At 50.3% G+C, this 25,965-nt stretch overlaps 9 protein-coding genes across 9 annotated transcripts; 5 read left to right on the top strand and 4 right to left on the bottom strand.

The window, feature by feature from the left end:
• Nucleotides 1-215: 215 nt before the first annotated feature.
• Nucleotides 216-3,041, bottom strand: AtWU_05497 (Zn(II)2Cys6 transcription factor; the record flags this gene model as incomplete). Its single annotated transcript, XM_035500607.1, has 5 exons — nucleotides 216-302; nucleotides 352-1,307; nucleotides 1,362-2,791; nucleotides 2,902-2,928; nucleotides 2,980-3,041. 5 exons carry the CDS (start codon nucleotides 3,039-3,041, stop codon nucleotides 216-218), a joined length of 2,562 nt encoding a protein of 853 aa, XP_035356500.1.
• Nucleotides 3,042-3,921: 880 nt separating this feature from the next.
• Nucleotides 3,922-5,004, top strand: AtWU_05496 (putative integral membrane protein; the record flags this gene model as incomplete). The annotated part of the gene is made up of 7 exons (XM_035500606.1): nucleotides 3,922-4,014; nucleotides 4,074-4,111; nucleotides 4,179-4,202; nucleotides 4,263-4,455; nucleotides 4,506-4,557; nucleotides 4,609-4,768; nucleotides 4,818-5,004. The coding sequence occupies 7 exons, from the start codon at nucleotides 3,922-3,924 to the stop codon at nucleotides 5,002-5,004; spliced, it is 747 nt and encodes a 248-aa protein (XP_035356499.1).
• A 1,087-nt stretch (nucleotides 5,005-6,091) lies between these two features.
• Nucleotides 6,092-6,914, top strand: AtWU_05495 (presequence translocated-associated motor subunit PAM17; the record flags this gene model as incomplete). The annotated part of the gene is made up of 2 exons (XM_035500605.1): nucleotides 6,092-6,664; nucleotides 6,738-6,914. The coding sequence occupies 2 exons, from the start codon at nucleotides 6,092-6,094 to the stop codon at nucleotides 6,912-6,914; spliced, it is 750 nt and encodes a 249-aa protein (XP_035356498.1).
• A 195-nt stretch (nucleotides 6,915-7,109) lies between these two features.
• AtWU_05494 (enoyl-CoA hydratase/isomerase family protein) lies at nucleotides 7,110-8,272 on the bottom strand (the record flags this gene model as incomplete). Its single annotated transcript, XM_035500604.1, has 4 exons — nucleotides 7,110-7,260; nucleotides 7,335-7,691; nucleotides 7,757-7,867; nucleotides 7,953-8,272. The coding sequence occupies 4 exons, from the start codon at nucleotides 8,270-8,272 to the stop codon at nucleotides 7,110-7,112; spliced, it is 939 nt and encodes a 312-aa protein (XP_035356497.1).
• A 1,455-nt stretch (nucleotides 8,273-9,727) lies between these two features.
• On the top strand, nucleotides 9,728-10,336 carry AtWU_05493 (P-loop containing nucleoside triphosphate hydrolase protein; the record flags this gene model as incomplete). The annotated part of the gene is made up of 1 exon (XM_035500603.1): nucleotides 9,728-10,336. The coding sequence occupies one exon, from the start codon at nucleotides 9,728-9,730 to the stop codon at nucleotides 10,334-10,336; it is 609 nt and encodes a 202-aa protein (XP_035356496.1).
• A 1,777-nt stretch (nucleotides 10,337-12,113) lies between these two features.
• Nucleotides 12,114-13,415, top strand: AtWU_05492 (uncharacterized protein; the record flags this gene model as incomplete). The annotated part of the gene is made up of 1 exon (XM_035500602.1): nucleotides 12,114-13,415. The coding sequence occupies one exon, from the start codon at nucleotides 12,114-12,116 to the stop codon at nucleotides 13,413-13,415; it is 1,302 nt and encodes a 433-aa protein (XP_035356495.1).
• A 1,207-nt stretch (nucleotides 13,416-14,622) lies between these two features.
• Nucleotides 14,623-15,290, top strand: AtWU_05491 (uncharacterized protein; the record flags this gene model as incomplete). Its single annotated transcript, XM_035500601.1, has 3 exons — nucleotides 14,623-14,665; nucleotides 14,799-15,008; nucleotides 15,100-15,290. The coding sequence occupies 3 exons, from the start codon at nucleotides 14,623-14,625 to the stop codon at nucleotides 15,288-15,290; spliced, it is 444 nt and encodes a 147-aa protein (XP_035356494.1).
• A 1,688-nt stretch (nucleotides 15,291-16,978) lies between these two features.
• AtWU_05490 (uncharacterized protein) lies at nucleotides 16,979-18,678 on the bottom strand (the record flags this gene model as incomplete). Its single annotated transcript, XM_035500600.1, has 2 exons — nucleotides 16,979-18,103; nucleotides 18,607-18,678. 2 exons carry the CDS (start codon nucleotides 18,676-18,678, stop codon nucleotides 16,979-16,981), a joined length of 1,197 nt encoding a protein of 398 aa, XP_035356493.1.
• A 4,739-nt stretch (nucleotides 18,679-23,417) lies between these two features.
• AtWU_05489 (DUF1793-domain-containing protein) lies at nucleotides 23,418-25,560 on the bottom strand (the record flags this gene model as incomplete). The annotated part of the gene is made up of 2 exons (XM_035500599.1): nucleotides 23,418-25,345; nucleotides 25,428-25,560. 2 exons carry the CDS (start codon nucleotides 25,558-25,560, stop codon nucleotides 23,418-23,420), a joined length of 2,061 nt encoding a protein of 686 aa, XP_035356492.1.
• Between the last annotated feature and the right edge of the window lie 405 nt (nucleotides 25,561-25,965).

Here is a 25,965-nt window from a genome sequence, read left to right as displayed (position 1 = left end):
GGTAGACCAACAGCTTCTACAAATGACCATCCCTTAGCGGCCTCTTGATATGTACATAGTAAGTTCAGTAGAGTCAGGCCTGCTGTCTCCGCTCGCTTCATATATGGAACTAGCGCAGTCAGCGGGACATACCCTGCAGGTACAATATATGCACCTCACCCAGTAGCATTGGCTTATGAGCAAGAATGATGTACAAGATAATTCTACCTGCCTGGCTACCCTAGAAACTCGCCCTGAGCCAATGCGATCCACGGCAAGTCTTCGGACCAGCATCGCTGCATCAGCGTACGAGCGCTTTGCATCTAGAGACAAAGTCAGACATGTTAACTGCGCGAATAGCTATCGACTCACCTGTTTCATTCCTGTTTTTTCGAGGAAATCGAAACGCTCTTGAATTTCTGCTCGTTGCGCGGCATCTCGAGCTTCACAGCCTGCAGTGAACAGCGGGAACAGAACCCCGACCTCTGCAGACGCACTCTGCCGGATATCGCCTATTGCCTTGAAGAGCTCCTGTTCGGCCCCCGTAACCGCCTCTGAAAAGGGCGACGCATTTAGCACCCGACGATGAAGGTGCAACAGCCCTGCATAGCGAAAGGCCCGGTCAGTGGCTAGAAAATCGGTCTTGCTCGGACCGAAGTGCGCTGCATCAGCATAGGCGTAGGTTTCCAAAGCGCCAAGATCCGCTATCAAGGCTTCGGCTTCAAAGGCAACACCTGGTGATGGTTCCCAGTCAGGAAGAAAGACTCCGTTCTCGTCGAAACGCTCGTTGTCACACTCATGAGTCAATCTTCCCAGCTGCATTAGAAACAAGCCAGTCTTGGGCGTAAACCCACTGAAGCAGTCAACACAATATTCGCCATGTGTTCCTGCATCAGAGCAGACCGCCAGAACAGATTGATATGCAGACAGTGGTGGTCCACTTTCCCGGCACGATAGAGCGCCCATGAGATCGATGTATCCCAGCCAGCGCGTGAGAAATGCGCCGACACGATTTCCAGGGTATGACATCTGCTCTTGTCGTGCCAGATACAGATCCCGAGCAAGCTTCAAGTGACTTTGCCATGGAATGGGCACTTCAAACGTGCTGGGAGATATGATTTTCAGAGAAAGAAGCATGATGGCAGTCGCAAGATGACTGTCGGTCACCTTCTCACGGGGATCCTCAAGCGCCAAGCGCAGAGTGGGAAAAACATTGCTCACCCAGTGTGCAATCCGGGTTGCGGGCTCCGGATGGCCCAGATACCGCGCCCGATGACTAGCGGAATATGCCAGCATCAAGTTTAGAAGGTTAGAGTCGCCAATTGCCACTAATTAGTTCATGTCAGTAAACGCGCTGGATAAAGTCCTCTAATGATACTTACTGGTCGGCAAGACCGAGATGAACGGGTTATTTTCGCAATCATGAGGAACCAGCATGCGACCGGTATGGTTGAGAAAGTGGTGGAAATACATCAAGTTAATTGGCGTCTTCACGAGTGACGGTGGCAACGGCGAAAGATACCGCGGTATATTGATTGGTACCGGCGATGCATAGTAGCTACGCTTGTTGCAGTCAGATCCATCGTACTTTGCATTCTCTGTATGCAAACCTTCCGAGTTCGAAGCGGAAGGTCGACTGTCCGAATTAATCAAATCCAAAGCGTAGTTGATGTCAATGGCGGAATGATCGTCGTTCTTGTTGAGATCGAGATCCGGGCGCCCGCAATCCAACCCGTAATTGTCCGTGACCCTGGTCAGATAAGCTTGCCATCTCTTTTCCGACATGGAAACATCCTCCAGTTCCGATAGGCTCTGGCCTGCACTGTCAGCAGCATGGGAGACGTATCCTGTGCGAGAATAAACCCCATCGGATTGGCTATCAGGATGCAGAGGATCGTTCATGATCTTGCTGAAGAAGTTCTCCGTATGGACGGCTGGACCCGCCTGCAGCGCTGGGGCCTCGTGAGCCAATCCTGACGAAAGCAAACTTGCTTCTGCCGACCCTGGCGATGCCGCATTCTGAGCAGAAGATGATGCATGTGACTGGAAGTCTGCATAGATACTCATCACATCCGTAGACGAGGAATAGCTAGAAAACTCGGTACGAGATTCGGGCATGTGATTGGAGTCGGGCGGGGAATGATGGAGATCCGATGTATGTCGGAGGAACGAGATGGGCCTCGATATCGTGGCAGAGGAAAAGTTAAAAGCCGCGAATGAACCGATAGTCGAGTTCGTATCTGCAGGCGATGGGTATGAGATGGTGTCCAGCGATGAGGGTACAGGCGGGGAGAAAGCGAGCAGGGTCTCGCTCGACGAGGATGTGGCTAATTCGGGGGACAAATCTGGCCATGGGGAGGTCGCTTCTTGATCTTGCGACGTAGCCCCCATGTCTACAGAGGTCTTGCCATTTGTACAGTTGGATTCATTATTTAACTGGCCAAAGGCAGTCGGAGATTCATGGAGGATATCATGTAATCCTTTAGGACTGGTTGTGGATGTTCCTATTTCCATTCCCCCTGCAAGTCCGACATCCCATAGCAAGTCCCCTGCAGCTTGATCTGGCACAGTCGTTCCGTCTCGCATGGAAAAGGGTGTGTATGGCTGGACTGGACTCGGGGCATCCTGATGGTATTGGTTCGATGGCGAGAAACTGAAGGTGGCATAGTGGCCCGGCGGACTACTGGACTGAGAGCTGGGGGAGTCTACAGAAGATTTTCTCCGTGTCCTCCCGCCCCAATTCAACCTGATGCTATAGTCACATGGTTCATTCTGGCGTCGGCAGTTGAGGCACGACGGCTTCTCCTCTCCACTGCATGAAATTAGCTTCATCGTCAATACCAAAACACAATGACATGGTGCTCTCCGTGAAGAGCAGTTTTGATAGCAAAAAATAAAATAAATACCAGGGTATAGACAAACCATTTCACCTTTCGGGCTTTGCACGGCCTGGAAATTGTTAGTTTGAGGATACATACAGAAGGTATTCTGCAAACTCACCAGCAGCCCTTACGGGATCGTCGTTTCGGCTCTGGCGCGCCGGGTCTTCTGGGGCGAGGCATGGAAGTTCACACCCGATCTGGCTGAGGGATTAAATCCGACAAACAGCAATCGCGACCACAGCGATAAATGGTCCGGAATCTGAGATGGTTCCGATCTACCTTGCAGAGTAAGATCGCCATACAGACCGAGACAGCGATCACGATCTAGACAAGAGGCTGAAGAAGGCTTTTTTCCTGCGTGTAGGGCGTTTCACCCAAGACGATAAGAAACGATAATCGACAAGACACCCACACCCGTTGTTCGTACTCATCGGGGTGTGGGGAAGAATCCACGATAATCTATGTGGTATGGCAGCAACCCTACTAGTCGATCGACTCCGTTGTAAACTGAAGTGTAGCCAAGAATTAGGGGGTCATAGGGGTGACGCTATTGTTGTCCAGGATAAGAAGCAAAAGCCAGCAAAAATTTAGGGACTTTTGGAGTGAAGAAGAAAGGAAAGGGAGGAGTGGAAGTAATCACCGAACCAAGATACATGCTACACGAGACGGGCGGAGAAGACAAGCCAGTCAACAGTCATGAAGCCCACCCGATAACCAGTCAGTGGGGGGGAGACCATCGGCCGTCTCCATCAATCAGACCGGCCTGATAAGCCAAGGCCCAGCTGGTCCGGGCGGCGGGTTTCTCCGGTTCGCGGCGGTCTGTCCAGTTCAGCTACGCCCAGCTTTACCCCGTCAGGCTTAGCTGCCCCCGGTTACTAAGGCCTCCCCGGAATAGCCGGGCATCCTAGCCAGCTCTTTAGATCATTGCATTAGTGAGATCCCTATCTCTCTTATTCATTTCATGCCTCTTCGGCAGTGATTGCAACTTTCCGGGTTGTAACCGAGTGTCGTTCTAATTAATCGAAACCCCTTCAGTTTCTACCTCTATACCTCTTCCAGTATGGCGTCTTCTGGAACAATTCAGTCGCTTCAGCGGCAACATCCCCTGCAGCGCCTGTCCAGCCCGTCCAGAGGCTTCTCGGCCTTGGTTCATGTGAGCACTTCCCCGAGTCGGTCCCTCGTTCCTTGGGCTGATGTTTGTTCCCATGGCAGTCTCTAGGTCTAGCCAGCTTCTTCTTCTCATTCAAGTAGTATGTTGAGTCCGTTACAGCTCGTGCTCCCCGTGCTCGGCCCGCCCACTAACCAGCCGTTCTCTAGCATGCACGAGAACCCCAATGTGGCGTAAGTATCCCATGTCCTTGCTCTGGAGGAACCAAAGATGTCGATTGACCTTCATGGCAGTAATGAAGCATATGGTTGGCATTTCCAGTACCTGACGGTCATTGGGCTGACGCTGGCCACGCTCACCTTTACCGCCGGTCTGCTGGCGGATATGACGTTATCGGCTCGGCTATTTTTAGTCAAGAACCTTCTTTCTGTATGCAGCGCTCCAATGGAAGTGTTGATCAGCATCCTATATTGGGGGATCCGTTTGGTAATTCTTTTCTTCATGGACGATTGTAATTCCACCTAACTGTTCAACAGATTGATAAGCGTTTGGTTGTTCCTGATTGGGTGATACTTCCCATGCATGCCGGTAAGTCGGACTCGTATCGCTTGAAGGAAGCTTGCTAATATTGCGACCAAGACGTCGGCTTCCATGCTATACCGTCTATCGTTCTACTGATTGACCTTCTTCTTCTTTCACCTCCTTGGACTATTACTGTTCTTCCTGCACTGGCCCTGTCCAGCACCATCGCTTTTGGATACTGGTTCTGGATCGAACGATGCTTCCAATACAATGGATGGTATGTCTTGTATTCGCTTCTATAGAAGTACAGCTTACTGACTGCACAGGTATCCTTACCCCATTTTTGAGGCTGTAGGATTCGAGGGTCGCATTGGACTCTTTGCCCTGAGCGCCGTTACAATGGCGCTGAGCACGGGAACTCTCAAATGGCTCTATGGCCGCGTGAACGGATACGGAACGAGCGCCAAAGCCCAGTCTCGCCCTGGCGCTATCAAAAGCAACGGCAATATTTAACCATACATCTTGAGTTGCAGAGTATAGCGGTGGGCCTACTAGATCTAGGCGAGATATAATCAACACCACAGTATAGACGAGACGATATATACTACCAGCATATAAAACTTCAGCCAATAAATTCGATATACATGAGATGATATTATTCCGGAAATACACTGTGCAACATTATGCATCTTTTTCACCTATTTGGCTCGATACCCCGCAAAGCGTTCTGAACCCCCGCACTCTTTAGCCGAGCTCATTCAACACTAAGAGCAAATTACATAACAGAAATAGTGCCTGCCAAACAATCAGCCTATACAATCTTCTTCAATTCTGGAAATTTCGCCCCCTCTTCATTCTGAAAACTACCCTGATCCCCTGGTCCTGGTAACAGTCTCAATACGCTTCGTCTCAATACGCTTCTAAGTCAATGTCAACATTGCAATCTTCATTTCGGCCCCTATTTCACTCCCAGATCTACCGATCACAACCAGGCAGATTTCTCTTTTACATCGCACCACCAATTGGCTTGGTGATGGAAATGCAACATGGCGGGATAATCATTTGTACACCTAATCCTGACATGCAAATCTTTTATCCGCTTCACGGCGTTGTTGATTTGCTCAAAGACTTTGGCAATGCCTTGAACGTTGGAATATAGAGTAGTCCATGCCATATTATGCTGTACAGGCAAACTACCTATTAGCCGTCGTAGTGCTTGGTAAAAACCGAGAGCAGTAGATATACTCTGTACTGCTATGCTTGATCAGTCATCTTGTCTAGCATGTTACTTCCCGATCGAGTCTTCTTTTCAAGAGCCCAAGATCCTCAGATAAATCCTACCGAAACTGCTACAATCCACCCAAATAAATCTAACATATTACCCAAACTACATCCAAGGCAATTGCGGCCATTGAGCACACTTATCACTCCAAACAAGCACTGCCCCTGTATAGTCCATGTTTACCGCGGCATCTCCCAATGAGGTCATGCCTCAGACCGCTTACATAATCACCAGCTTCACCCGCCGAACTTCAGAACGAATCAATCAAACCACCATCACCACAACAACCTACCACTTGCAACCCAACATCCATCCACCATGCACGCCCCCTCGATCAGCGGGATGCGTACCGCCATGCTGAGCGGACGCCTCACATCCAAGACGCTGGGCCCCTTCGCCCACCCCAGCAGCTGCACCAACCCGTTGTATCAAGCGCTCACTCAAGCCCGGACCGCAAGCACCAACACCTCCTCCATGCGAGTCCGCAGCACTCAGACCCTGAAGACCACCACAGCTCTGCGTCCCTCGACGACAACGCAGCTCCCCACCTCTCTGGTCCTCCGCCGCGCCAACTCCTCCGCCGCCGCCGCTGCCAAAAGCGAGGCCGTCCGTCTCGACTGGGACTCGTTCTTCAAGCTCCGCGCCAGCCGCCGCCGGTACTCGCTTGCCTCGTCGATCGTGAGCTCCCTGTTCACCACGGTCATTGGTGTGCAGGTTCTCTCGACGCAGGATCTGGAGTCCCTCGGCGCGCAGGTCATGGGTCTGGATCCGTTTGTGGTGCTGGGTATGGCGACGGCGGCGTGTGGTGCGGCGGGTTGGCTTGTTGGTCCGTTTGTGGGGAATGCTGTTTGGGGGTTGGTTTATCGGAGATATAAGCCTGCTGTTATGGTGGTAAGTTTCCTTCCTTGTTGCTTGTTTAAGTTTATTAGTGAAGTTTGAATGCTGATAATGGATTGTTGTGTAGAAAGAGAAGGAATTCTTCGACCGTATTAGACGTTTCCGTGTCGACCCATCGTCTAACTCCATTGCCAACCCTGTTCCGGATTACTATGGTGAGAAGATCGGTAGTGTGCAGGGTTATCGCCAGTGGTTGAAGGATCAGCGGGCGTATAACCGCAAGAGACGTCATTTCATTGTTTAAAGTTAGTTTAGTGGTTCTGTTTTGCATGGGATGCCTTTTTACTTTTGAGTGGTTGTTACTATGGCATTCTTGAGAACTGTGATTAAGTTCTCTTTATTCTCCTGTTTGTACGAATATTCATATCAGTGAGCGATTTAAAATGATTATTTAAATATGTTCACTTCTTCGCTATATCTACATCCTAGTCTTCCACTCTTACAGCTTCGACTTATTCTCAACCTCCCTCCTCGGATCAATATCCACCTCCGCCCACCAGGGATAATTCCCCGGCCCATCCACATCCAAATCACACTTGAACTCGGGCTTCCTCTTCTCAAAGAATGCCCCAACACCCTCCTTCTGATCCCTACACCATCCTCTCGTCAGCACCCACCAATCACCACCAAAAGAAAAAGATCCAAAAAAGAAAGAAAAACTTACTCAGAAGCAAACATATGACCCAAAACCCTCGACTCAACCAAATGCGCCTCCTCGACACTCGCCGGCGCCCTCCACATCAACGCACGATTCAACGCCCCAGCCATCGGACTCACCAGCTGGGCCATCTCACTCGCCAACTCCACCGCCCGCTTCACGACCCCTTCCTTCGTGGGAAATGTCTCGGCAAAGAGACCCCCGAAGTGCGGTGACGTGGGCGGGTACACTGCCCCCGTGGAGACGAGGTACATGGCTCGCGAGTACCCGATTAGTCGGGGGAGGAGGTAGCTAGAGCAGGATTCCATGGTTATGCCGCGGCGGGCGAAGACGAAGCCGTATTTGCTGGGGGAGTGGGCGATTCTATACACCATAGTAGTTAGTATATTGTTAGGGATTGTATGGAGCTGGGAAGAGGGGGAACATACCGAATAGCAGCAGGAAGAGTCATGGTCATACCGACTCCTACGGCGGAGCCTTGCATTGCAGCGATGGTGGGCTTGCGGCATCGGTGGATGGAGAGGGCGACGCGGCCGCCGCTGTTTATTTATAGATTCAATTATAGTTAGCTATGATGTAGTACTATAGATAGTAGTATATGGGGGGTGTATGGTATGATCCCACCTATCGCGATAATCACGCAAGTTCAACTTCTCCTTCCCCTTCTCGCCTACACTAAATCCAATTTCGAGATCTGCTCCAGCGCAGAATGTATCTCCGCTACCGGTCAGGATGATTACTTTCACGCGGGGATCGCGGTCCAGGGTGGTGAAGGCCCATTCGAGCTCTTGGGCCATGGTGGAGGTGAAGGCATTGCGTTTGTCGGGCCGGTTGAGAGTGATGATGATGACGGGGGTTGGGGATGGGGTGTTGGGTGGGTGGTGGGAGAGTTTGATGTGGGATGTTGGGTGGGATTCGTAGGATGGGGGGAGGGTGATGGACATGATGATAGTAAGTTAGGATGTTGATGGATTGGGATGATTGATGAGGGGATGGTGATGATTGGAGGTGATTGATGTGATGACACTGCTTATTGAGCATTCACCTTGTCTTGCTATCTTGCTTTATATACTCTGATTTATTTGGTGTATGGTCAATTGCTCGGTTATCAGAGTATGTTTACTAAACGCTATGGAAGTATGCAGGTGATGGAGGATGGATGATGGCGCCGAGGTCCGGGTATTACTCCGTGGATGTTGGTGAGTTTACCCCGCAGTTCTGGGAGATGAGTTGTTGGTTCTAACATGAGATTCAATACTGTGTTCAAAACAGTGTCAATTTACTATAAAATATCTAGGGCAGCTGTGGCTGTCAGATGCATCAGATATTGTAATCATCCTTAACCAATCTGCAGATAGAGTTGACGGATGTTGTAATCCGGTCCCCCGTGATGCCGAGGTATGCACCCTCGTGAACTAAAGCCTGACCCACGACTCTGGAGAGAGGATGTCGGTCAAGGTGACGGTTGGAAGGGCGTAGAGTTGTGGAATGAAGAGGTGAGGTGAAAATGGAGTGGAAAGGCGAAGTGGAAAGGTACTATGGCGAGGAAGGGAAACCCAAGTAAAGTAGGTTTAGGTGATTATTCAAAGGTAGAATTCGAACATATGGGTGCTCTCTGCATAAGGCAATCTCCATTGTCTACACCCAAATTCGAAAAAGAACGTCGAACTAATGACAAAGCCTAAAGCCAAAGCTAAGACCGATCCCAAACGCAAAGCCGACGTCGATTCGGATGGATCCGACACTTGAGTACACCCGGAATAGGAACTACAAGTGAATACAACCTTCTTACGTATCCTACAGTAGGTAGGCATGACAATAGATTTGCCTAATATGATGTTCCTTTCCCATCACTCCTCCATGGCTGTTTCCTGGCCACCTTTCCTTCTTCCTGCCACCTGCCCTTTCCTTACCAGACTTCGCCCCAATTAGCCTCCTGTCGTCGAAGCCACACCCGTTTGGCCCTTTTGCTTGAACTTCCTCGCGGTATCCAGCAAAAGCTGGTGCCAGTTTTGTTGTGATGTCGACACTTACGCCCAACACCAGTAAACGCACCACTCGTGCCTCCACGCAAGACAAATTGTCCTCCAGGGGACCTGCAGACGAGCTCCTCGACCCAGAGCGGCGCAAAATCATTGCCCAGCTGTCCGTCTATGTCGGACATCAGACTCAGACGCTATGTCGTCCAGAGAAGTCCCGTGTCCTTTCCCTGATGGCTGCCTGTCCTCGATTAAGGTGGAAGGCAAACTCAATGCAAAGCTATTCAATATTAACACCGAGAAAGCCCTGCGCTCCAGAGACGTTCTTAGTCGGCCATCCCCTCCCATCGATAGAGCTGCTCAATATGCAATGGGCTCTCCGTCGAGTTCTTGCTCTTAGTGGTGCCGCCGATGCAACCGATGAAGAACTTGACCCCCCCAACCCCGATTGGCTACAGGCCGAGGCCACCGACGAGGACGTTGAGGAATAAGACTAAGAGCTATAAGATTCCTGGCCAGAGTGGGCCTCAGAAAGGCTCCATGGCCTCAGTGACAGAGAATTCGGCCAAGTGGACCACCTTAATCGATGCTCCTGTGCATGCAGTCCTTCTTAACAACGTTGACGTTAGGGCTGTCAAGCAAGTTGATGAAGATGACGTGAGGATTTTTATTGTGGCCAACCATATGCTTCAGGTCGAAATGCAAAAAGCTACCAGAGCTCTGGAAGAATACTGGGGCGATGAGAGTTTTGACGACGATTGCCGTGATTGTACGAAGCAGGAAGTGGCCATCTCCTTTGGTAATGGTCCAAAACTTTCGTTAACCTCGATTTTCCTTCCCAATACTCCTCGGGTAAATACCCATGATCCAGGGGAATCGGCTCCCCCGGATCTCAAATCCCTTGTGCCAAAAGATTGGAGGCCCAATAGCGCCCAAACTGGGGCAGGCAACTATCCAGTTGCTTACCCACTCTATCTCTTGTGTTTGGTCCTCCTGGTACAGGCAAAACGCGAACAATTGCTGCAGTGACTATGTTTGTTACGCAAGTCCTCTGCGCTGGGTCGGTGGGATTGGCCAAGTTGGCCATCCTAGTGCCGACTCGCGCAGTAGACTCGCGTAGCAGGTGCTGCTGTAATGAGTCAGTCAGTTGACCGGCGCATTTAAGAAAGTTCCTCCACTCGACGAAGCAGACCAATGTGATTCTGTCCCGGGCACGTAATGCCCAGTACGTTATTGGCGACTGGGACTGGCAGGGCAGCAAGGTCTTCAGAAAGGACGCCGCCTCGTTTTCCAAGTACCTCAACGAGGCCGAATGTCTTGTGGGGAAGGACCAGTATTCCGTTAAGTCGTGAAAGGGTTCAGAATAAGATGCGGGCTAGCGGCTGTTCTTAATTCAAGAGAATAACTACAATGAATAATCCTCTTAATGAGATAGTATTCTAATACTATGAAGTATACTACTACGTATATAACATGCTAGACATCCTAAGAAAAACTGCAGTGCCAAGAATAGTAAATATGATAGTAATGATATAAAATAGCTAAAAGAAGAAAACAACAGCATGGAACATGAGTGAACCGTAGACATAAATATTGCAGGTTAGGTGTAGGACACAAGTGGAAGGAGATGACTGACAGGATGAGATGCAGTAGTGTCACAATCCGCTCCTTCAACTAGGCTATCTAAAATTCTGAGTTAACAGACTCAGAACGCACATCACTTCATCAGCTTACATGCACTATTATTTATGGTCATGTGACCGGCTGTCACACTGACCTCCTAGCTTGGACCAGCAAATTACTTAACGAACTTGACAGGTCAAGAATCTTATTGTGATCGAGTCTGCAGGTTGGACACGATAATTGAGAGTGCAGGATAGTGATGGATGCACAACACTGAAGTGGGTTCAATACGAGAACTGACTCCATCCAAAACCAAGATAATTGAGACAATGAGCGGTGCTAAAACCACTTCGCCATCACACTAAATCAATTGTTTCATCGGCACTGCCCTGTTGATTGTGTCATGATGAGACTGCTCGGAGTATGCAAGGAAATCTGTCAATTATTTCCCCCACTTTGATGTTTATTCTACAATGTTCTTGTCTGCTCAATGCTCATCTTCTTCTTCTTCTGGCGGCGGACACCGTTTGGGGCTAAGCTTTTTCTGGGCAGGCTTTTTTTAGCCCGCGCGGGATGGAATTTCCCTCTCACTTTTGCTCCGAGACAATCCAGCAAGTGAAGCAAAGCAACGAACCAAGCAAGCAATCCGAGCTATTCTTATCGTCATCCTGTCTCTCTCTCCCCCTCTCTCAGCCAATTGACCCTCGGGAAAACCCACAATGGCTGTTGACGCTATTCCCAACCCTGCACCTATTATCGAATCCCTACTCGGATAATGCCTTACGCAGCATGCGCTCAGCCCTGGCGCCCACCGCGTGATCGGCCAATGGGCCAACGCGATCCCAAAACTTGGCTATTCGGGCGTGGGTCAACTCGAAGGGTTTTGACCACCGCTCCACTGGCCCGATAAACGAAAGAGCGGCCGGACTATCAGCTGGCCAGCAAATGACTAGAGCAAACTAAGCGATGGGCAGACCCTGAGGGCCCAGGGCTTCAAAAGCAGCAAGTCTCATCAACATGGCTCCAAGCTAACTCTTGCTAGTCCGCTGCTGGCTTATCTGCTGTCGCAATCCGGTCCTGCCTTTTGTTTTCCTTTTCCCTCTTTTCCTTTCCTTCCCTCTCTCCCCTCCATCCTCTCCTCCGTTCGTTTCCTCCTGATCGTCTGCCAACCAGTATGTGACCGATGGCTTTCAATCACTTTAACAGAAAGCAGAGGCTGCTTCTGTCCTCTTACGCCATCCTTTTTTTCTTCCTTATCATCATCTGCCACTTTCGGTCCGCCCGTGACCCAGGCTCGTTCTTCTTCCAGCCTACCGAAGGCTATCGCCCGGGATACAGTCTCCAACGGATCCACGAATCGCTGGAGTGGCTGTCTGCCTTCAACCGTTCCGACAATGTCCCGCCCCGTCCCGTCTCCCATGTCAGCCCGCCACGGGAGAAGACCGCCTGTGTCGGCATCGTTACCGTGAAGCGTCCCCTGCAGCAGGACCTCGACACAACCGTTGCTTCGATTCTTGATACCCTCTCACCCGAGCAGCGAGCGGCGCTGACCGTCCAAGTGCTCTTCGCTCTGAGCAAACCCTCCGATCACCCGGATTACAATCAGACATGGTTATCGAATGTCGTTGACCACGTACTCACCTACGACGATGTCGACGCACCCGGGTATATCATTATGAACTTGGAGAAGAAGAATAACATAAAGAAGAAGTCTCTGATCGACTACCGGCTCGGGCTACAGGCATGCTACGACATGACCGACGCGCCGTGGATCATCATGCTGGAGGACGACGTGGTGGCCCAGCGCAATTGGTACGAGGACACCATGCGCAGCGTCCAGCAGGTAGAGGACTGGCGCCGACACGATACGATCAAAGACTGGCTATACCTGCGGCTCTTCTACACGGAGAAGTTCCTCGGCTGGAACTCGGAGAATTGGCCCATCTACCTGTCCTGGAGTGTGCTGCTCGTCTCCCTCTGCGCCAGTGCAGGCATGTACACTCGGCGGAAGATCCGCGCTACCCAGGGCATCCTCACCAACTCGTTCCTGCTGGTAGTCTGCTTCTTCTGCGTGCCGCTACTGATCACCCTCTTCTTCCTGGCTGGTCGGGTTACCTGGTACCCGATGCAGGATGGGGTGCACGTGATGAATGCGCACGGCTGCTGCTCGCAGGCCCTTCTCTTCAATCGCGAGAACGTCCCAGCCCTCCTGGAGTACTTCGAGCACATGGAGGACGTGATCCCCACCAAGGCGGTGGACAGCGTGATCGAGATGCAGGCGGGGCGGGCCGAGCTGGACCGACTGGCCATCTCCCCGTCGCAGATGCAGCACGTTGGAGCAGTTTCGTACAAGGAGAAGAAGAAGTCGTGGAAATGGGAGGGGCCGTATCGCGTCAAGGGCGCGCATGGGGTCTGGAGTATGGGATTTGAGCAGGCGTACGAAATGGACATGGACCGATTATTCCAGATGGACGGTTCGGCATGATTATATACGCTGTATGCAGCAACGCATGGCATGGATGGGATGCACTGGTTTATGAACACGCATGACTGGATTAATGTTTATGGTGTGTATATATACATAATGGTTTCTTTGGTTTGTGAATAATAGAATTACTATACTTGCAGGATGACTGTACATGCATCCCCTTGCTACAATTCTGAGCAGCAGCCTTGAGGAATAGTAGATATTCACACAGGGAAAGCATACTCTCTAACCAATATATAAGTAATGCGGTTTCCCCACTTCCCATTGCTTGATACACATTGCTTCACTAAACTATCTCATAGCTATAATCCTAATCTGTCAAATACCGAAATTCCAGCAAGGAAAGATAATAGAGATAACCTTCCTGCGGGGAAATCCTAAACCTACTTACTGTCCAACAACAGTAGTACATAGTAATACAATTAATCGACTAAAAATATACTAGTATCCAAAAGAACAACTAGGAAGAATTTTCCACTCGGTTTCCATCAGTCGGCAAAAAGTTCTGGAATGAATTTAAAGGAAAATCATAATCCAAGGTAATATAGTAGTATGATAGTATAATAAAGGGAAAAAGTGGGGTCAAGTTAGATTAAAAAGTTTCCACTTTCAGGCATGGTTGGCGTCCTTGAATGAGGTAAGAGGGAGAGGGATGAACTTAGTCTTCAAGGTAGGGCCCTAGAAAGAGAATTAAATTGATGGAAGAACGAAGAATTGAGGTATAGAAGAATGAAAGATGAAATGTAGAGGCACTCGAGAAAACCAAATTAGAAGAAGAGGGATGGAAGAGAAGAAAAAAAACTGTCTCGGTCATTCGGCCCCAGAAGCAGGACGTCATTTGATCAAAATCAAAGTCTTGGCTGCTCGTTCAGTCTTTTTTTCTTTCCACTCAGTCTTTCTTCTCGCTCGCGGCCTTTGCCACTTTGGCGGCTCCTCAGCTCTCTCTCTCTCTCTCTCTCTCTCTTTGTGTTGATCATTGCTGGGTTAGCTATTGCGTGCTTGCTTTCCCTTCCCACTCCTCTTCAAATCATCTTCTCATCTTCTCCTTCAATCTCTTGATTGAGAGTTCGCCTTTGCGTTGTTGCGCCTTCGCAATCAATCGCATCCCATACTTCCCTTACTACTTACTCTGATCATCCACTTTCCCGATCGCATTCTCTCTCCGCCCTCCCCTTCCCCTCCACTCCCTCCCTGTTCGGCAACAATGGGCGGCGCTAGAAATATCTCCCACGGCCGCGGCGGCGCAGGTATGTTTAGCACTATCTCTCCCTCTGTCTCTCTCTCTCTCTCTCTCTCTCTCTCTCTCTCTCTCTCTGTATCCCTTTCTTTAAAAGACACAATATCACCTCATCTAACGCGATATTGTTCCCCCCCCAACAGGCAACATCTTCTCCGGCCACAATGAATCCCGCACCACCCCAAAGGACCTCGTCACCCCCACCATCAAACAAGACATCTTCACCACCGGTCGCGGCGGCTCCGGTAACATGATGCACAATGATCCGGAACACCCCGAATTAGCCCGAGAAATGCAGGATGTGGAGTCGCCCCCATTGCGCGTGGAAGAAGCGCCGCACTTTATGGGCCGAGGTAATCTCCCCTATACCTCCTATACTACCCCTTCGTCCGTGGTCGTGTCTTCTCAAACAATGAGCTAATCAATGGGTTGTAATAATTGTAGGCGGCGCTGCAAACGCATATATCCCTTCCGCGGAAGAAGAGAAGCGCGTGCGCGAACAGGAAGAGGAGCAGTTGAGGCGTGTGCGCACGCAATCGAAGGATCGCAGGAAGGATGCTGAGACCGCCAGTGTCGCTGGTGAGGGTACCGGTGCTGGTGGTGGGGGTGGTGAAGAACGGAATCCGTCCAGTTGACTAGCACATGTTTGGAGTTGAGGATGAGGTTGGACTTATTGCTGGGATGTCATTTCTGTCAGTTATTTCTGCTGGCAGATATGGCATGGCAATGTATGGCATGGCGTGGTGAGGTATGGGAAGAGATAGTGAGTGAGGGAGAGTGAGCTGCTGTCTGTCGCTCACGCTAACTTACCACTCTCTTTCTTTCTTCCCCTGCTCTGACTGCGCTGTGCTTTTCTGCCTTTGACTCTTCTCCAAACGTGTGATTATTGTTGCACCATATGTGTGTGCTTGTGTTTCCGCTCCTCTCTCTTGACTGGACCGGACTGGACTGAACTGAACCGGACTTCTGAGATGGATGGGATGAGAGCATCCCATCTATCTATATTTCGACTGACTGACTGACGACCGACCGATACCTGCATTACCTGCTCCCAACAATACCCAAGCAGATAAGTGTGCAGGTGCAGGTAGTGCTCGACACCACTTACCTACCCACCTACCTATCTCTCCATCTCTATACCCATCCCCTCAGATGGAGAGATCCCTTCCTTATCATTTCTTCCCATCATATTCCCTCCCATTCGATCTGAATCTGTTTTTGTGTTTTTTGAACAATACCCATGTAGTAAAGAACTCCGGACGTGGGGAAAAAGAACGGCGCGAGGGTCGGATTTTGTCGTTTCATTTCATTTCATTTCATATTTGTGATTGCTGTTGCGTTTGGACTGGGGGTATTGTTATTAATTTTCAAAGTATAATATGTGTCTTCAGTATTATAACCATTCGATCTCATTTCCATTCATTCATTTTCTATTGCAAAGGTTGGGCAGGGCACACCGGAGCCCTTTTGTAGTGTGGTTGTTGGCACTATTGTTACTAGTAGTGAGATCTCCAATGAAATCGCGGGGGCTTATCTATGGGGAGGGCTGCATATTGCTTTTTCTTGCCTTGTTTCTTTAGTGGTTATTACTAGGGGTATTATTATTATTATTACTTGGGTTCTGCTAATTCTGTCTATTGCCGAGGTAAATAGTGTAGATCATGTATGAATCTATAATCCGAATAAAATGTATGTATGCATAGCTTGCTCTGAAATAAAAATGCAATACCAATCAAGTACTCCGTATGTTGCTTATGAGGTATCATCCATCTCATGCCAAGTGAGTATGTGTCCCATGCGATCATGCCATAGATAGTTGTAGGTGGTGTAGATGTCCAGCACCCTGGTTCAGTTTGAGCTGTCGAGTGATTGGCGGTCGGATCTCCTCTCCTTCATGTCCATCGACTAACCAACTAGATTCCACTAGTTGGTCGCATTTGTCTTTCTTCGTTGTGGTGTTCACTCCGCTCCGCTCTTAGTGCTTATTCCCGGTCGGCCTCCCCAAATGTCACTTCCCGTCGTGTCCTGGTCTTCTTTCTATTACAGTTCACTGCATGACTCCCTCTTCTTCAAGACTGCATGAATTCTGTGTAGGTCACTCATGGTAGAGCCTGGCCCACGGATGGCAGGGGTGTTCCCGCCTGCTTTAAGGTATGTCGACGGGCAGCGTGCACGCTGCACGCGTCTCTCAAGGATGGTCATGGTGGCCACACAATGTACTCTCCAGCGCGCAGATGCATCCATATTCGGTGTTTGAAAGGAATAACGCGCACTGGAGAATGGAAAAAAAATAGGTACTTATACATCTCGTCCATGAACCGTCTCAGACTGGAGGAATATAGCATCCTGTCGCGTCCACCACCCAACTGATTGAGTCTTTCCAGTCTGCACCCAGGCGCTGGCCGATCTCCCGGATCAGTCGCGCTCCCCACTCGCCCATCCACCAATGTCCTCGCAACGAGTGGATAATCACCGCGTAATGGGCCAAGATGGCTAACGCAAAGGGCTGTCTCTGCTGCAGCAAATCCAAGTATCGCGGCGGGATCTGGAAGATCCACTGGAAGGCAATAATCATGGTTTCTCCGCCCCGGGCCAGCTTGTCCAGCGAGTAGCTCAGGTACCGGATCGTCGTGTCATACGTGTCCTTATCATGGGTGGGATCGCGGCTGGCTAGGTCCGCGTTCATTCGTGTCAGCGACATGATGGCCAGCCGAGACGTGTCGGGCATGGTTGGCTGCGAGGTGTCGCACTCGAGAAGCGGGCTGAACTCGCCATCCGCGACCCAATTGATAATTCCTCCTTGGACGTCCACCGACCCGCGTGTGAACCGGAATATGTTGAGAAGCTCATTCAGGACGTCCCCGAGTTTGTTCGTCGTCCGAGGGAGGGCGAAGGAAAAGACCACCATGATACTGGACAGAGCAAAAGCGGCATTGCAGTTGGATTGATCCAGACGTCCCGCGATCTTGCTGAGACCGGTCACAGCCCGGGACTGGTGTGCCTGGGCGGTTCGGATGTAATAGTCTTTGGGCGGACCGGAGGGGCAGTTGAAGCCCAGATCCAGGGCGGAGAGAGCCAAGATGCCGTGCATCAAGAATGGGTGGCGCATGGCTTCCCTTGGCACTACGCCCTGCCAGATTCCTTCTACCGAGGTATTTCGCGAGACCGAGCGGTATGTGGTTGTGCACCATTGCATCATCAACTCGAGGTCTTGAATGTTCAGATCCCCCGTGGGAGTGGAAGGGGCAACGGGGTCCATGACGACGCGGTATTCAGCGAAAATCCTGGGGTTCACGTGGGAAGGGGAGGCGGTGCGGGATGGGGGAAGGGTCGGGGTGGTGGAGCGAGACTTGACCCTGGGCCAGACCAAGGAGGTGGAGGAGGGAATATATTGACATATTATGTTGTCGCTGGTGCAATGGGAGCACTGGGGGTGTTCGTTGGGGCACTGCATCCCGGTTCGATTAGCATCTATGAGGGCGACACAGGACTACCAGTCCCGATTTGAAGAACCACAGAAAAGTGGTGTGGTGTAATAATTCAGGGGAGGGGGGTAATAGTGGTGGTGGTGGGAACAAAAAAGTAGCAAAGGTCCCGGTCCACAGCAGTAATCAAACAAGCAGATAAAGCTCCACTGATAGGTACATATCTAGTACTAGGAGGGAGGAGTGGAGGAAGGAGGCAGGAAAGGGAAAGGGATCACTGCATCATTCAGGCATCCAGGCACCCAGGCAATGATGGGGGAGGAGGGAATTGGGGGAAGGGAGAGGGGGAAAATAATAGAAGAGAGAAAATTAAAAAAAGAGGGAAAATGTAAGAAGAAGAATAGCAGCAGTAGAAGAAGGGAAAAAGGATGGAAACTTTAGTGGACCAAACAACCAAGAAAATAGCAGGCCAGGCCAGGCAACTTAAGTTAAGCTTCACCGGGACTAAAACCCCAAGAGCACCTACCTTGATTCGCCGGTTCCTGCACTCAAAACAGCCATTCCGCGCCGGGGCTCTGTAGGTGCGCCGTGCAGGCATTGCTGGGGACTTTTCTTCCTTGGGGATTGTATTATTATCTTTCCCTGTCGTGTTCTTTTGTTCCTTCTTTGCAGGTACTGGGTGAAGGAGCAGAAGATGCTGGGGAGGGTTGAAGGGAGGGAGGGGGGGGAGGTTTCCCAGCAGGCGCAAGGTGGAAGCAGAAGCGTCAAGGATGGAAGGGAGGAGGGGGGATGTTTCATAGGAAGTGTAAAAAGAAGGGAAAATTAATATGGAAAACAATCCCTAAATCAAACAAGCAAGAAGCCGTAATCCCCTCCAACTGTTACAGCTCAACTTTCAACAACACCTTCTTGGCCGGGGTGGATAGTTGGAGATCCATGAGATTTAATATCCAAACAAACGACCGACTCCCCATGCTTTTTTGGAGAGGGAGGGAGAGAGAGAAGGAGAGAGACTAAAGAGGTTTTGGCCTCTTTTCCGGGAGAAGGTTCCAAAACCCGCTCATCGAGACCACCTTCAATTCCACAACCCACTTTTTCCCTCCACCACCAAAGCACTTTTCCAACAATAATTCCAAAGTTGTCCAAAGCTAGCCGATAGATCGCTGCCCCACTTCCGTTGTCTTTGCACGGAGGCAGTAAGAGCGCGAATCCCCGATGGCATGGATTGGATGGAACTGGATGGCTCTGGCCTTCCCCAAAAGACGAAACCAGTAAATGCGGGCAGAAAAAAAAAGGATTTGTGGTGTTTAATGCAGCGCTACGAAGGGCTCGGCGCCCCAACCGCCGTAGCAACAGAAGGGAAAGAGACAAGAGACAGGATGATGCATCATGCGGTCGAATGGGCAAATGGTCATCTTGGTCATCTTGGGTCGCGGTGTACTGAACCCTGGATCATCGTTGCCTCTTTCTTTCTATCTCTTGTCTGTCATGACCCAGCTCGCTGATGACTTGCCATCTTGAGAGGATGATCATTTATTAAAGATTTACCACTGTACAGTTCTTGGTTTAAAAAAAGAAATAAAACTAAGCAAGTACCATGCATGGCCAGTGTTCATCCTACTCTACATGGTATACCGTCTGAGATCTTCCACCTGGGAATGGAAAACGAGAGAGAAAAAGGAAAAAGAGGGTTAACTGTTCACTACTAGATATTACTTACTATCTAATACCAACAACTCACTAGTACTGATTTAGTCGGATTTTGTGGTGTGCTTTTCTTCCCCCATCCTTGACATGCCCCACCGGCCACCAGCCCAATTGACCCAATCAGGAATAAGCAGTCACACCCCCTGAAGCATCCCCCCCGTTTATCCTACAATAATCTACTGACTATTAATGGAACTAAAGTGTACTTTATCCCAGATCTTCCCCCGAAACTGAATAAGCAGCACCGGTCCATCCCGGAACTGATGGACATCCGTTCCCGAATGGAGAATACTAGAGATGGAGGGATGGACATAGAGGCGGGGGGGGGGAAAGACAAGAACAAGAAAAAAAAAATTGATGCTTAAACCCCGACAAGCCAGCAATGAATCTCTCTCGTCATGCCGTCTTGGGACAAAGCCGGGATCCACACCACATCCACTTGCAGCCAAAAAACCTAAAAGTCAAATCCCCATCTTCGGCTCCTGGCCCTTTGCCTATCGTGGCTTAGTGCTAGGCCTCCATGAACCCTGCTTTTGCTGTTTTGGGTAACTCAGATTCTTGGGGGCTTATCGGTCTTCTCATTGGCCTGCTATCTTCCCGCCTTGCCGGATCTGGCATAAGGGGTGCGGGCCCGTGACTCTCCCGCCGCCCGGGGCTGCCTCAGGCCTGATTCGATGGTTCGTTACTCACCATTGGACTGTTGTTAGTACTTTGTAGCTACAACTGTACACCTACACTACTACCTTCACTAGACAGCTAGTGTCTCAATCCCTCCTTCTTCTCCATCCACGTTGTGTCTCTGTTGCATGGCATCCGTGTCTCACATCTCCGAATATCGCCTTCGGTTCCGGAATCATGAGACGCTTGACCCAATGATGTCAGCCAAAACTCCAATCTTCTCATAGCTAGCTAGCTATGGTTCGATCACGACCATTCTGAATCTGTCAATCCATCAAGAAATAATACCCCGCTTAAGAGGGGCGAGCCGTTGCCGGTCACGGAGGAGTTACTGATCTTCCCGCTTGTCTTTTTGCTCTTTCAAAGAAACTCGATGGAATGAGCACGGTGGCACCATGGCGTAACTTTCCGTGGATGATGGACCCCGGCTGCGACAAAGCCTCTTCCGCAGCCTCTCCCACACCCACGCCCACGCTTCCCACGCCTTCCCAGCAGCATCACACATAGGCATCCCACCAATCGTCCGTGACGTTGCCCTCGCTGCCCAATGATCAAGCTCAGCCCACAGTGCGAGGTGCATGCATCCTACAGCTAGCCATACCTCGGACTAAAAGCCCGACCGTTCCGCCCGGCGCTTTTGCGCCATATCGCGCGTGTGAGTAATCCTCAAGCTCCAGCTGGAATAGACCAGGCTAGCTAGAATCGCGATACCACTATATTAGTCCCATCTACATCTCGGCCGGCGGAGGTAACCGGCCTCACCGTTGGTACCGCGATCATAAAGGCGGCCAGTGGGTCCATCTGATTTTCGCCGGGAGAACGGATTCACCCTAACCGCGCCAACGGGCTAATCTAGGTTGGATCAGAAGAAACGACCGCTGTTGGGGCCAAGGCCCTCAAACAGCGGGCCTGGCTTAAGCCATGGGTGGATTTCAGATCACAGACCTCTTCACTGAATCTTCTGGTAGGATTCTCCATGCGCCCAGATGCGCCTGAGGGTCGGCCGCTTTGACTCGAATAGGCATGGCGCTAGCAAAAAGTCGCGCGCGTTGGATATCGGATTGGACCATACCGGTGAGCTGGTGCTGCTGATTAGCCAGCACATCAGATACACCGTCTCCGCAAATCCTTCTCTTCCTGCAAGACGTCATCGTCATTCCCGACTGGGAAAATGCAGACCTTGCTTCTATATGAATCCTCTCCATCCCGCAACTTGTCTGTTATCTTGGACCACTCGATGTTAAACGAACTGGCCACTCTGCATGACCAACAACGGGGCATGGTGCCATGAACTTGTTGGACCTGGCTGCCCATCCGGGACGCTTGTTCCATGCTCGATGGCTTAGCACCATTTCGAGCCCACAGTTGCAGCGCCTAGGATGGGATGCTTGGGCGCTTGACAAAACATCAGCAAATTGATTGGCCCGAATCCTGGGAATACTTCGGTTAGAGAGTGGACATGTTGGAATTTTCGTCAGACCACTTGGGTCAGCTGGGCCCGAGATACGCCGAACCGAAGAGCCAGATGTGTACAGAGTGTGCGACTTGGGGGTCACTACGTTTGTTTCTCGACTGGCACAGCATACGGAGTCGCCGTGATGGGTTGAGATGACGCTTTGCCCATAGTGGGTTCCGGTCTGTCTGAAGACCGGACAGAAAATGTCGCCAATGTCGACGGCACGACACGTTCGTCCTTGGGGAGATTGTACGTCGGCATCCGATGCCTCCGCTGACGGAATACTCTACACAGTTTGCTGCGTTATGGACAGCCTCCAGATTCGCCCTATTTCAAATCCAACCGGAAACTCGGCAGTTGCTCAGTTGATTTGGGGTTGGAAGTATAATCGCCCAGTAGGACCAGAGATATCCACAAGCTGCAAAGAGATTTCTGATGCGTAGATTTTCTCACATGACACCGCACTACTAAACTTGCTATTACATTGCTTACCTGACAGCATGCTAGGATTGCACTTCAAATGCAGGCCGTGCTCAACAATCACAGCACAGGTCATCCACTCACCAACCAGAAAACTCTTATCAGCCAGCTATGTTGAACAGCAGCATAAACCTATCACGTCTCAACATTCCTACCATCCGCACACGTCTTCCTGAATACGTAGCATATTGATATTGACGTGTAAGCTGCAACTTCAGGTTATCCAAATGACAGAACCTGCATCACAATTCTGCTCTCAATCAAAAACGTCATATGTCAGGCAATAGACCACTTTTTATCGACTTGGCAACTATAAACACCACTTGCTAACTGTGACGTGACCCAGCAATTATCCATTGCCCCCGGCATCATCTCCCTAGAAACCACTGTCTACCATGTGACCTAGATAATGACCCAACCCGCTGCATAGAACATTGAGCTCAGCCCGTCACTTCTTCTGCAAATAAGTAGGTGTATATTTAGTTACTTCTAGTACGTAGTATCTCTGTAGTAGTAGCGCTGACAAGCTGGATTGTGGTGTATTATATTTATACTACATGCTATATATATGTTCGGAAGGCAATTTTAGTAAGTATTGACATCACAAAAGGAACATTCATTACAGTATAGTTACAGCATGGTAACGAATCGTCGTAGACAAATATACGTAATCGCTGACTATATATAACTACTAGACTACTAGTACTAGTAGTACTAGAGTCCATGTACATTGTGCATACTTCAATCATTTATGTCTTCAGTTGATGTTAGAAGGTGTTTGTGAAACCCCATCCCTATTTATGCGAACATTACCATCAATATATATATGCATGCACTTAGTCGCGCAAAAGATGCAAATATTCCTGCAAGTTATTCATAGCCCTAGCGAGGGATAACTCATTAATCAACCCCGACATGTGCTCTCTAATTTCAAATCTAAACTTAATCTAACCTATGTACAATACGCCCAAAATGCAATGTATATATATACTTACCAAACCCATTAAGCAACTGAATCAACCCACCCACTGATCCGCCCCCTGCAGCGCCATCAACGCAAAATGACTTCCCAGTGCTGGCCTCGCCCGAAACGCAAAGTACTCACCGGCCTCACCAGTCGTACTATCTTGCACCCAGTAACGGTCCGAGAAGGGTACATCGTTGAGACCATTAGCGATATAGGCATGGATATCGGAGATGAACATGTCCCTTGCTTCATCGGTGACCGTTGCCGCCACGAAGCCCTGCCAGTTAGTTTGGCCCCAGTCGAGGTTAGCGTCGAGGGCTACGCCAGCTGGTTTGCGGACTGTGGGGTAAAAGGCTGTGGTGGCGTTATATGCTTCTTCGGGGAAGAGGTCAAAGGAGAATAAAACGTCCGCGTAGTGGTTGTACGCGAGGAACCAGGAGTCGTTGTCGTACTGGGTGGTGAAGTAGGTTCCGTTGGGGTCTGTGCCGAGGCGGCCGTTGTAGAGGGCGTCAGCGATGGATTTGCCTGCGTCGGTGTAGTTCTGCTGCGAGGTCAGGTGGCCGTAGCAGGCGAGGCCGCTGGCCGCTTTCATGGCGAGGTTGGTTTGGTTTGCGACCTTGCCTAGGGCGTCGTTGAGGGAGAGTTGTGCGTCGGGGTATTTGCCGTTGGTGCTTAGGTATTGAGCGTATTTCTGCAGAAGGGGGGAGTAGGTGCTTGAGATGTTGGTTGCGTTGGTTGCGCTTTCGTAGGCGTAGGTCATGATGAGGATGTTTCCGCTTTCTTCGACGGGCATGAACTCTCCTTTGGGGCTGTGGCCGGTGGCGTTGGGGTAGTCCATCCCGATGTCGTGTACGGCAAAGTCGTAGGTGTAGTTGGTTTGGTCCATGTATTCGAATACGGGTTTTAGGAGGAGGCGGATGTAGTCGGAGTTTAGGACGTAGAAGACCGGGAAGGATGCGTAGATGACGTCGACGGTGTTGATGTTGCCATCGCTGGAGATCTCTTTGATGAAGGCCATGGTGTCGTTGGTGTCTAGTGTGTCATTTGGGATTGTGAGTTCCATGCCACCGTAGATTTGGCGGAGAGATAACGCCAGTATATCGGAGTAGTTAGTGCCGTATGATGATTCCCCGCCCTTTTGAATGAACTCGTCCATGTTAATTGATTCGATCAGCGCGTCAGAGTAGTCGTCAAGGAAATACGAGACGGCGGATGTAGTGTTTGGGTAAATTGCTCGGTAGTACCCAGTTTGAGTATTACCAAGGTAGTTAATGGTTTGCTCGCGCACATGGCCTATGGCGAACGTGATCGAAGTATTCTCTGTAGTCGTTTCCATTTCATGCGCAAATGCGACAACGCCGTCAGATGTCCAATTTGCGTAAGAATTGCCGAGCGATCCATTGGCCACAAATTGAGAACGGATCGCAGACGACGGCCCCGAGGCAGAAGAGAGGACGCTTCCATTTTGAGCCCGCGTGGCGTAAACTGTCTCACCCCAAAGCGCTTGCTCTTGAGGGTTTTGCGAGAACAAGGCCTCTTCCACGGGACTCAGCTGAAAGACTGAAGTTTTGTTGGCTTCTGAGAAAGCCCAAGTGGCGTTATCCGGTTGACCGGTCCAGGACGAATCAATGTCAGAGTAGATCTGGACAGAGTCGTTGCTCGATATCCCACTAACTGATATCGTGAGATAAGAAAAGGGCAGAGACTGGCGTAGATAATTTGTTGGGGAGACGGGCGAAAAGAAGTCGAGAGTGAAATTTTTCGACCCGGCTGTCAGCAGAAAAGTGCTGTGCGTCGAGGTGAAATTGCCATCTCTGACAGTAGCAGCCTGGATGCCTTCTGTTTCCTCAGAGACACCGAAAAGGCTGTACGTCTGACCATTTACGCGAGCAATGACAGACCATGTGAGGTTATTTCCGAACCAAAACTGAGGAGAACTAGAGGGAAGGCTAGATGCCTGATATCCGGGAAGCCAAGCTGTACACGTCAGTACACGTTTATTCTACATGATCAAGCAATGCATGTCAAAACTGAACTTCAAAGCAGAGGCTGGACTAACAAGACAGATAGGGACTGCGAACAGCAAGTGGATAAGCCGGAGGCAGGAGAGGAGCAAAAGAAGCAGACACGACAACTTGAAGAAGAGCGCATCCCCAGACCCATAGGAGACATGAATCCCCAAAGCACCTCATGATCTACAGGAAGAAAGGTAGAAAGAGATGAAGGGGTATGTGCTATACAATAATGTCGCCGCTCACCTGTGGCAGCATGCGGACCCCCCTAGGGAGTCCGGCATTCAAGTACTCTTCCCTTCATTGTCGCCCACTGCACAATTCCATTCAGGAACATACTTTTCTTGGAAGGAGTGGGTCATACGATTTGCTGCCCTGGTGGGCTTGAATTCTAGCAAGAGAATGATAAGGACGTGGTACTAATTCATGGCTAGCATTCGTTCTCGTCCATAGTTCGGCATGTAAGAGCAGCAGCCCAGGCAGGCGGCGACCAATCGTGGTGGTGGACCTGAGACTTACCCCTGGGTCCTGAATCCCATTATTCAGCCCTGAGACGGGCCCGGCAGATCGCATCTTTCAGATCGT

Source organism: Aspergillus tubingensis, assembly GCF_013340325.1.
Source record: "Aspergillus tubingensis WU-2223L DNA, scaffold_7, whole genome shotgun sequence".
Lineage (NCBI taxonomy): Eukaryota > Fungi > Ascomycota > Eurotiomycetes > Eurotiales > Aspergillaceae > Aspergillus > Aspergillus tubingensis.
This window is presented reverse-complemented; position numbering and strand designations above follow the sequence as displayed.